Genomic DNA, 10,733 nt, shown 5'->3' with positions numbered 1-10,733 from the left:
GTGCTTTCCATCAACCAGAGCCAAAAAACAAAGAAAAGGTTAGTTGCAGTGTCTGCTGACATTTATGCTTTGTAACTTATTATCATGTATCCTGCTTTCTCCACTTGGACTCCACATAGTCTCAGAACACCCTTTGGGTCTAATTTATTAAAGCTATCCAAGGCTTGAGAAGATACACTTTCATCAGTAAAGCTGGGTGATCCAGCAAACCTGGAATGGATCTGGTCCAGAATTTAAAAAAAAATTGGTTAACAAATAGCAAATTAATTTAATAAATCCATTCCAGGTTTGCTGGATCACCTAGCTTTACTGATGAAAGTTTATCTTCTCTAGCCTTGGAGAGCGGTTTGAAATCAGGACCACTGGATGCACATCAGTATTTGCATGTGTGTGAGAACATTAAGACACTTTTATGTTCATATTAGATATAAGATGTGACTGTTTTACATTGTACATCTGTTTTCAAAGAATGCTAACTTATTATTCTGTGGCACTGCAGAAAGCAAAGGCCTCCTGCAGGATGTGTGCCAGTTCCCACTGGTTGCAATGACACTTGGTACTCTGGAAATATTTTAGTTAGTTGTAAAGACTACTGTTCTGCACTAAAATGCTTACTGTATTTTTCCTTACACTATGATCTTCTCACTGTATACATCAAAAGCTGCAGCATAGATAAAGCATTTAGAATTAGATAAACGTTTGTCCTTTACCTGATTGGAAGATGAACAGAATCATCTAGGCTCTAGAGACAGGAGCTTGCAGTTGGTTGCAGGGGCTGTTTGGAGCTGGATCCTTGAAAAAGGTATACACTTGAAATAGAAATTCAACTTGTGCAGTTATCGTAAGGTAATAAAGTATTTGTAAACCTACAATAGGGTTCCTTGTTTCTTCTGGTCCCTGTGGCCAATATTTGAGAGAAAATCCTTGGTGAGTTCCTTATGCACTTTTTCCGAAAAAACAGACATTTTTTTACATGCAAAATATCTAAAGACCTTGTTTAAAGTTTGTGAGAAATGATACAAGTACTTTTGTTGTTGTTTTTGTTACGAATGAATAAACGTAGTTTTATTGTTTTTATTACATTTAATTGTTTTTTTTTGTTTGTTTTTTAACTGCCTTAAAAGTCCATTATTCTATTTTGTTCAGTAATATTTATAAAAAATATAACTTTTGTGATGGTTTCATTTTTCTCACAGGGACACGGAGCCTTCTAGTAAGGGAGATTAAGCAATTCATATGGTGTTTATCTTAGGTGAAGATATTGGTAAAAATGACTATTCCCTGAAAGAATGTATGTAGATTAGAAACCTATATTGAACATAGGGTATAACTGTAATCAGATCAGCACACAGCAAGGTATATGCCAGGGCTGGTTTAGTCAAGAGGGGAGTAGGAGCAAAGGATCACCCCTTAACATAGGCAATGGTAGGTAAATCATAGTTAAAAAAAAAAAACAAAAAAAAAAGCAAATAATACATTGGGACATGTTGACTTAAGAGAATTTGGCACAGTATTGAGATATTCAAGCTGCATTGATTGGGATGATTTTGTGTAAATTACAGCAAATAATAAAAACAAAGGTGTTTATTTTAACTTGTACAAAAATGAAAACTACCCCTATTTTGTGCTCAAAAAGAGGAAAACAGACGGGTATGAAAAAATGATTGTGTACTTTTATCTTTCATAATAAAAGTGATACATTTAGGATACAGGAAATTATAAAAATTAATCCAACATGCATTCATCATGTTTTTTTTTAGCAACCCATGAAGAAGGCTTTTAAGGAAAAGTCATAAGAGGAACATGGGTCTATTGCCATCCTCTTCAGAAAATGCCTGTTTTTCATAATAACCCTATTGCTTCAATAGATTAGTTGAAATCTGTAGGCAAAATACTATTTTTTTTCATTGTTCTGCACAGTTGTTCTGGGACAGACAATTAGAAACTTTAAAGTCCATAGTTAGACAGGTATCCAGAATTTTCATCTGAACAGTCCCTGCACATCCTTCATTAACAGTTTACATTTTACACCATTACCTTTAAGCTATCAGTATAAGTGATGTGTTAAAAGCTAATTACTTGTTTTATGGTTTGGAAAGTAAGTCCAATCTAAAGTGTGTACCTCTTATTTTGGCAACTCTGCCAGTAGCTGAGTTTGAGGTGGTGTATTTGGGATTTGCGATTTTTAGAATACATATGACCAAGCCTTTACATCCTAAAGTCATACTAGTATTAGTAATCAAAAAGATTTTCACAGTCTATTTGAGAAGTATGGGGAGGCATTTGCCAAATAGGATGGGCCAAATTTGTAAGACATAGGAAATGTTTTTTTGTATTCTAAAAGACAAAAAAAGTGCAGGTCATAAATTCCCCACCAGATCAAGAGCAGCCTGGAATACTATTTTAATAGCAGAGAGCTAATGGAAGCATTCATAATACAGATTTTTTAAAGCCATATTGAGACTGTTCTTAATGGCCAATGATATTACAAGGTGCTTCAAATAATTGGCTTTATTTTGAAAGTTACCAAAACAGTTTTATGAGACAAATGTAATCATATTGGTATATAATCATATAATCATTATAAAAATCTAATTTTGTATGCCAGGAGGAGGATGTAGTCAAATGCATTAAATGCTGGATGTTTTTTGGTATTTTCCTGTTGTAAAACATTTTCTACATTGCCAAGATCTTTTTCACATAATTGCGGACATTGTGATGAAGCTGTGGAGATGTATGGTGGAAGGTTTCTGTGGCTAGAGCATGAGCAGCCTCTGATCCAGCTTTCATAGCACGATACAATGGCAGTGTGTACTTCTGTTTCCCCTGCAAATACAATGAGAAGTTCATTAATGTATATTGGTTGTCTAACAAGGAACAGAAATTGAAAAAAGAAAAAAAAATAGGAGGTACATTTACACCTATACCTGATTTCTAACAAAATAAGCCATTCCCAGACAAGCTATACTAAAAATGTCACCATTGTTAGTAATATTCACATAATATAGGAAATAATACAGATAAATATTGCTGACCTCATAAATATGTCACTTACGCACAACAAGCATGCAGCTTGCAAAGTCAAAGAACACATTAACTTTCTAATCTTCATCTGTGTTGCATGTCAGTGCCTTAAAGTACTGAAATAACTAGATCAATGTAAAGGACAGGCAACTAACATTATTACAATGAGAGTTCAGTAATGGCAGCTTGACCAATTATCCTGATTTAGTTTTTTTCTATTGTAACAAGTGAGCAACATTAAGAAAATATATCCAAAAAATATCCCTGGTATGGCGTGCAAAAATTTTAAGGTTTACCACATAATCCTAGTATGATTTAAAGTCTGGGAAGGAGTCTTGGAAGATAAATAGATTGTGCCTTTGGCCCACTAATCATATGGGTTATTATTTTAAAGGTATGTCTCCATCTGTGCAATGCTTGCCAAATGTTAGCTTCAATTTAAGACCTTAGTCAACAGTTTTATAAAATGCTCTTAGGAAAACACAGCATTCACATCCTAAAGTCATGGTTTCTAGCTTTTTTAGTAGCTGACAGGCTTTTAAAACTAGCAATGGTTTTCTAGTGCCAAGTTTTAAAGGAAGAAAATCTCACAGAGTTTTATTCCTATAAAACTTGGGCCCTTGCTTTGGATACCTTCTCCTAGAAAATACATCAATCTTGCAAATGAAGAGTTTTACAACAAGCATAGACCCCAGAATCCACTCTGAACAGATTGATTGTAGTAATATATGGGCTGACATCACTAATCCCCACAAAGCTAAGAACAGAAGAGAGGCTGTCTAGACAAGACTAAACTTTGGATGATTTAAGAGTTAAAAAAAAGCTCATCTTTCTAACCAGGTTCCAATACAATTGAATGGTAGGGCCAGTACAAATCCTAATTTTGCTCTTGGATATAAATGGTAATAACTTCAGTATTGCATTTCTATGTTTCCCACTCACGTACTTGGCTGACCAGGAAATCACGGACTTTAGGAAAATGATCCTGGTAATCATTTTTCAGCACAATCTGAGCCCAACGAAGACGGAGTTCAGCATTAGTAGCTTCAGAAATCTTTGAATAATATTTTCCAAGTTCTTCAACATTACCTTTGTAAAATTGGATAGAAAATATATATAGATGAGGGATCAGAGGGAGTTTGTTAGAATATATTTTGTAAAATCATTCAAATCAGTATTAATTGCTATTAGTACACATATTTAAAATACTTATTTTATATAAGTGCATAATTTTCTTTATTTAACTGAATTTCCTACCAGGTGGTAAAGGTGACTTTTGAAGAACTTGATCTAAAAAGTAGACTATCTGATATGTTTTCCAGGATGAAATGTCGACTTTTCCAATGGCATCCATGTTTAATGGAGAAGATGACCAAAGTTCGGCTAACTCATCAGCTGGTTTCATGAGAGAATTACCAGGAGACAGGTCTGGCAGGAAAGCAGGCCAACCAGGAGTATCCAGCCAATGGGTAAATTCTAGGCCTGAGATAGAAAGTAAAGCTCAGTGATGTGATTTACAAGTTATGACAGAATGCTTAACAGAGTTAGAGAAACTAAAATGAAAACTTTAAAAGATTACTGGGATTTGAAATTGTGAACTGAAAAAGTATATTATAGTCTGATGGCCATACTTGCATATGATTGAAAATGTCTGGATGTATTTGCAGATATTAAGTTAGCATGAACAATTCTACTAGTGGAAATCAAGAAGACTGATTTGTCTTAGATACCAAGATTTCGCTGCGTTCTACATAACATAAAATGATAAATTCAATATAGAAAGTGGGTATTTCTCATAATGGCCCAGGAAGATATAAAAACTGTCACATTGGTTAAAAAATGTAAAGGAAACGCAGCCAAGGCGTGTATCCCACCATTATGGAAGCAAACTGCTCTTCCTACTTTACAGCAGTGGATTTCCAGGGTTAACGATATACAATTTATGGAAGAGCTTATGAAATCAAGGGATAAGCCTCCTGATAGGCCAGTATGCACCTGGTTTTACTGGGATGACTTTAAATGTTCGGCAGACTATATAAGACAACTTCATCCTCCAGTCTAAGTTCCTAGTGATACACGGGCATATCCACGATAACCACCCTCACCCCTCTTCCCACCTTACCTACCCCCCACCCTTCTCCCTTTCCTCCTCTTGCTCTATCTTTTTTTCTTCTTTTCTATTTTTTATTTCCTTTTTTAACTACTGAAAACTGGTAACCAATGGCACTCAGATTGAGTTTGACCTATGTTTTAGAAAGCTGTTTTACATAGGATGTTCAATATTCTTGTAGACTGCACAATGTTATTTTATGTTTTTATACATCAGAAATAGTAAATGCTCCGTAATTGCCTTTCCTATGTAATGTTTCACCTTTAGTGTATAGAATATAAATTCTACCAATAAACTTCTCATTTTTGCTTCCATTAGCTTAATAAATATAACATTTTAAGGAAGTATTTTTTTTTTTTTATGTATTTTTATTGACGTCCACTGTCAATTGTCTTTTGGCTAGGAGAGAGTGCAGGTATGGCCAAAGTACCTTATCGAATGCTTTTTCTGTGTCAAGACTTAATCACGTTTTTTTTATTGTATTGTAAGGTTGTTGCCACTATAGCCATCCTTATCCCTTTGGTGGTTAGGTCCAGAGCCTAGCTGATGCTTGGTGAGGAGTAAGGGTAGCAGCCGTTGTAAGGGAATGGCATTAATTTTTGCCATGAGTTTATAGTCAGTGAAGCAATGGGCCTGTAGGGAAGTTCTGGATTTTTTGATGGTTTGAGGATAAGGGGTCCTGTAGACGGTGACTGCTGAACCTGCATCTTCTAGGATCATGGAAGAACCATTAACAATAAACCTCAGTTTTGCTGGATATAATAGTGTAAAGCGGATTTGGTGATCTATGAGGAATTTGCAACACTCTGCTTTGTTGAGCCACTGCAGTTGAAAAATCTTGAATAATTAGGATTTTGAAGCCTTGCACCTGTAGAGATCTTTGTCATTTATATGTAGATAGGTTACGTTCCTTATCCAAACTATGGAAAATCTTCACAAGTTTTTTGGAGGAAGCGGATCTTTCTGGGCTGATGTAGTGCGCTCTTTCAATTGCACGAGCTGGGAGAGATTATATTTCTTGCTTAAGATCCACCAAATAATAAAGTGTTGCAGGTCATGTTTTGAAGATTCCTGGGCGGCCCAAGAATGCAGGTTACAGCGTATTTTTCCGACAGAAAAGATAGTTAATATTTGTTTGTATAGTAATTGTAGTTCCAGCAGTTGGTCTTCCAAGTCGCTTACTCTTTGTTCTAGCTCTGGTATTCTGGTGGTGTTACTTGAGACTTGTTAAAATGCTGAATCAATAGATGACTGTAGGAAGGCAAACTTTTTATCAAAGTAAGGGATTAACACGTTTGGGACCTCCTGTGCTGTGGAGCTTGGTGTTGGTTGTGATTGCACTAGGGAGGTTTGTAAGGAGAGAGGGTCAGTGATGTGCTGTAATTCATCTTGCTGCATAGATGAGTCTAGTAGTGAGGTAGCAGTTAAGATGCGAGTCGTCGATTTACCAGTAGATTTGGCTTTGTTTGATTTGCCCATCATGTTAGAGGTGGAACGTGTCATGTACTTATTCATTCAATAATTTATCCAGCCAGGTAGTGTAGACAAGTGGTAAAACAAGTATTTCTCAGTAGTAAGATTGAAAACGTTGTTGAGATATGTTAGCAAAGTACCTTGGTGTGCCAGGAGATGGCGTTGAAGAGCTATATATTAATAAAGCACAATGATTACAGCGGACCAAAACTTAAAATTATTACTTTATACAAAAGGTTATCTACCCTTTTATGTAAAGTAAAAATTGTAATTATTTTTTTTTTTTTTTTAAGTAACACCCTTTTTTATAAATAAATAAATAAAAGAAAAAAGTGCAGCATCTCCCTTTTCTGTCTTGATAGCAAAAAAAAAAAAAAAAAAGACAGAATGGGAGGGTAAAGCCTCCCGGGATACCTACGTCATGCCTCTCGGGAGGCTCTTAGCGGTCATGCGCAGAAGGGGCCCTTTCTTTCATGGGGAAAAAAAATTGCTGATCTGACTGCGCAATGTGAGATCGGGTGATGTACGAAAAAGATCCCGGAAAAAGAGTGAATGGCAGCATCAGGCATCAGATCAAGGAAGAGGGAAAAAAATGGCGGTGCCAGGAAGAGGAAGTGCTGGGCCGACGTGGGACCCAATTGAAGAAACCACCCGATGGATTAAAGGTAAGTTTTTTTTTTTTTTTTTACTTTAGCTCCACTTTATTAGCAGAATAGGTGCTCCTTTCTTTATAGCTAGAGCAAGGCAATCAGCCCAGAGCAAAAAAGATGTGCTCTCTGCAAGTGCTGTGATCTAAGAGCAATGATATATATCAGAAATAGTAAATGCTCCGTAATTGCCTTTCCTATGTAATGTTTCACCTTTAGTGTATGGAATATAAATTCTACCAATAAACTTCTCATTTTTGCTTCCATTAGCTTAATAAATATAACATTTTAAGGAAGTATTTTTTTTTAATGTATTTTTATTGACGTCCACTGTCAATTGTCTTTTGGCTAGGAGAGAGTGCAGGTATGGCCAAAGTACCTTATCGAATGCTTTTTCTGTGTCAAGACTTAATCACGTGTTTTTATTGTATTGTAAGGTTGTTGCCGCTATAGCCATCCTTATCCCTTTGGTGGTTAGGTCCAGAGCCTAGCTGATGCTTGGTGAGGAGTAAGGGTAGCAGCCGTTGTAAGGGAATGGCAATCAGCCCAGAGCAAAAAAGATGTGCTCTCTGCAAGTGCTGTGATCTAAGAGCAATGCAACAGAAGAGTAGAAAAGAGCCACCAACCAAAACCAAGAGGTGCACTGAGAACTCCACTCAATACAAAAGTGCTAGGTAGAGAACCAGGTAGGGCGGGGTTGATAAGAGGGCTGCACAGGCTTACTCACCAGCATTCAAGTACAGATGACAGAGATCCAGGTGTTAGGCTAGAGAGGGGGTGGGAAACTGAAGTCCCCAGGTCCCCATGGTTGCATGTGATGTGACCACCAATGTGCTCAGGCTACACGGCCAATATGGCCACCACAGTTTTCTTCTGGCCTCTTCAAGCACCATCTCTAGGCTTGGGGGAGTGCAACCATGCTCCGACTTCAGGCTTCCCCGCTGTCACTCTGCTTGGTGAGTGATCTTCATTCCATGTAAGCAGGCAAGTCCCTGGGCTCCGCTTTTCTCCTTAGATCAAGGCTGGCAGTGCTGGAGCTCAGCTAAAACGCGGCTTGGGCTCTACCCCTGAAGTCAAGGAAGTCCTTTTATTCTTACAGTGTTAAAATATATCTCAAATTAGAAAACAACCTGTAATTGCAAAATGTGCAAAAAGTGCATGAAACAAAAATATACACAACACCTGATGCTCACCGATAACCCCAGGGTGTAAAAACTCAGCCAAAGTTTTCAAACAAAATTAAAAAAAAAAACTTCTGGGTTTTACAGTACACTGCAGAAGAACCCCAAATTTACTTTACTTTGAAAAAACAATCCTTGTGACCTGGTTTGATGGTTAAAATATTAATTGAGTATTTAAACATTTCCGCACCCTCAGTGTTCCCTGCTGTGATAGGGCTGCTCACCATGTGTGAATGTGAAACCTAAGGGACACACATACACCATCCACCTCTTGAGCACAATGAGGCAATGCAAAAAACACACACTGATAAAATGTATTGTAAAGAGAAACAACACATGCACACATGTGGTTTTCATTGTTGACTTATCCTTACCCTTGATTTTATCAACATTCTTTGCTTTCAGCTCTGGGAAGAAATCTAAATAAAATGCCAGGGCTTCATCAGCAGTTATGCTCTGAAATTTAAATTTGTCAACATAGGCCTGAAAAAGAAACCAAAAAAATGACAATCACTGCATTGCCAGAAGCATTATTTTATATTGCTGTAAAATGTATTACTGTTAAGTAATAGTATAGTAATAGTAATAGTAATTGAGTAGTAACAAATAACAAAACAATACGTATGCAATACTTTTCACCTAATTATCTCTGCATCATTTTGGTTACACTGACTTGTCACTTCAAGTGCTGCTCCAGGTTTGTAAACTAGATACATTATTGTTTTTTTCATTAATAATGTTTTCAGAGAAGAATACCTTTGCCTATGAAAGAAAATACTGCTTCTATTGTCAAACTTATGCTACCTTAAGAAGTATTCAAGCCTTAGAGAAAAATTTCCTTTTTCCATTTACCTGAAATTTAACTTTTGAAATTAGATTTTTTAGGGCATTCTGTACACTGTAGATAGCTATATTGGAATAAAGCAACATCTGAATACAGAATGAACGGCACAACTGTGAGAACCTGGCATTATACTTTTTTTTAATGGAAAGCCACCAGATCTCTACTACAGCCCACTATATCTTTGTGTTCACGTGGTTGCTACAAGAGCTGGAGGATCTCTATTTTCCCAAAATGCTTGTTTATTAATTTAGTTCTGAGCAACTCAAATTCAGTTTCAAAGAGTCAAAAGCATCATCAAAGTCCAAAAAGGCATTAGTGTTGCATGTGAACTTCCACTGCCTCCATTAAAAGGTCCCATGGCTACCTGTGCTTATAGTCATATAAGAGAACTTCAGACACTTTGTTGCAGCAACACATTAAAAAAAAATAAATAAAAAAATAGAAATGTACTAATAAAAAAACAAAAAAATTACATACCTAAATGCATGTCTACAACATACCAAAGAAAAAAAAACATTTATGTTCTACATTCTATGAGGTATCCCCATGAATAGTATCTATTGGTAAAAAAAATTTAGTTTAGCTCTAAGCTGAAAAGCTGTAGAAATTTTTAATTAGCAATAATCGTACCTTGGATAAACTTTATTGGCTACTACTACTGCAGAAAGCTAAGCTGTCGCAATTTTGTTGCCAACTTACAATTTTAGGAGTCTTTTTTTTCACCAAATACAAAGCATATGCAATATTATGCCTAGGAGTAATATTTAATTAGCCTGCAGTCATTTTTCTATTTTAAGGAAATTTGGGTGATATAATATATTTCAGTAAATCCCTGAAAAGTTTTTTTTTGAACCAAGAAGTCTGATAAAACCTTATTTAGCTTCCTAAATGGGATGGATCCCACATGCACTCACACAAATAAATGGTGCAATCCTAATGCAATGTATTTTATATTTCTGAATGACTGATAGATGAGAAAGGTTTCTTTATTTACACACCAGGTAAAATATCAGACATACTTACCCTAAGAAAAGCATCAAATTTGCTTTGATCTCCAGTAAGGTGATCGAGATAAGAGACGAAGCAGAATCCTTTCTCATAAGGGGTCTCATTGTAGGTGTCATCTGGATTCACTCCTGCACATTAAAACACAGAAAATGTATATTAAACATATTGAAGAAAAATAAATAGTGCAATTATAAATAACAGATATAATAATCAATTAGAACCCATTACCGGGTGCCACAAAGATAACATTTGTGAAATCCCTACCCTGCTGGCTCTGACTGCTGTAGAACCATGTTTGATAGTGATGGGATAGCAATGTCACAGAGCCTCACAAAAACTGGTAGAAACTTTCTTAGATAGCCTTCTGCTGGCAACAAATTGCAAGTAACAGGATCACCTGTCTGGAATGGTCCATATTGACAATTCAGAGTCCTCTCTGTCCAGTC

The 10,733-nt window shown here is 36.2% G+C and overlaps 1 protein-coding gene across 1 annotated transcript in view; it reads right to left on the bottom strand.

Annotated features, from left to right (window-relative positions):
* Window positions 1-2,496: 2,496 nt before the first annotated feature.
* RNPEP (arginyl aminopeptidase) overlaps window positions 2,497-10,733 on the bottom strand; it is a gene marked incomplete in the record, with an annotated part of 24,203 nt that continues 15,966 nt past the window's right edge. The window contains 5 exon segments of the mRNA XM_072421915.1: window positions 2,497-2,826; window positions 3,971-4,113; window positions 4,282-4,506; window positions 8,810-8,918; window positions 10,303-10,415. Of these exon segments, the coding sequence (XP_072278016.1) occupies window positions 2,677-2,826; window positions 3,971-4,113; window positions 4,282-4,506; window positions 8,810-8,918; window positions 10,303-10,415 (740 nt within the window).

This window comes from Pyxicephalus adspersus, chromosome 1 (genome assembly GCF_032062135.1).
Source record: "Pyxicephalus adspersus chromosome 1, UCB_Pads_2.0, whole genome shotgun sequence".
Classification (NCBI taxonomy): Eukaryota; Metazoa; Chordata; class Amphibia; order Anura; family Pyxicephalidae; genus Pyxicephalus; species Pyxicephalus adspersus.
The sequence above is the reverse complement of the archived record's forward strand: the minus strand, read 5'-3'. Positions and strand labels throughout refer to the sequence as shown.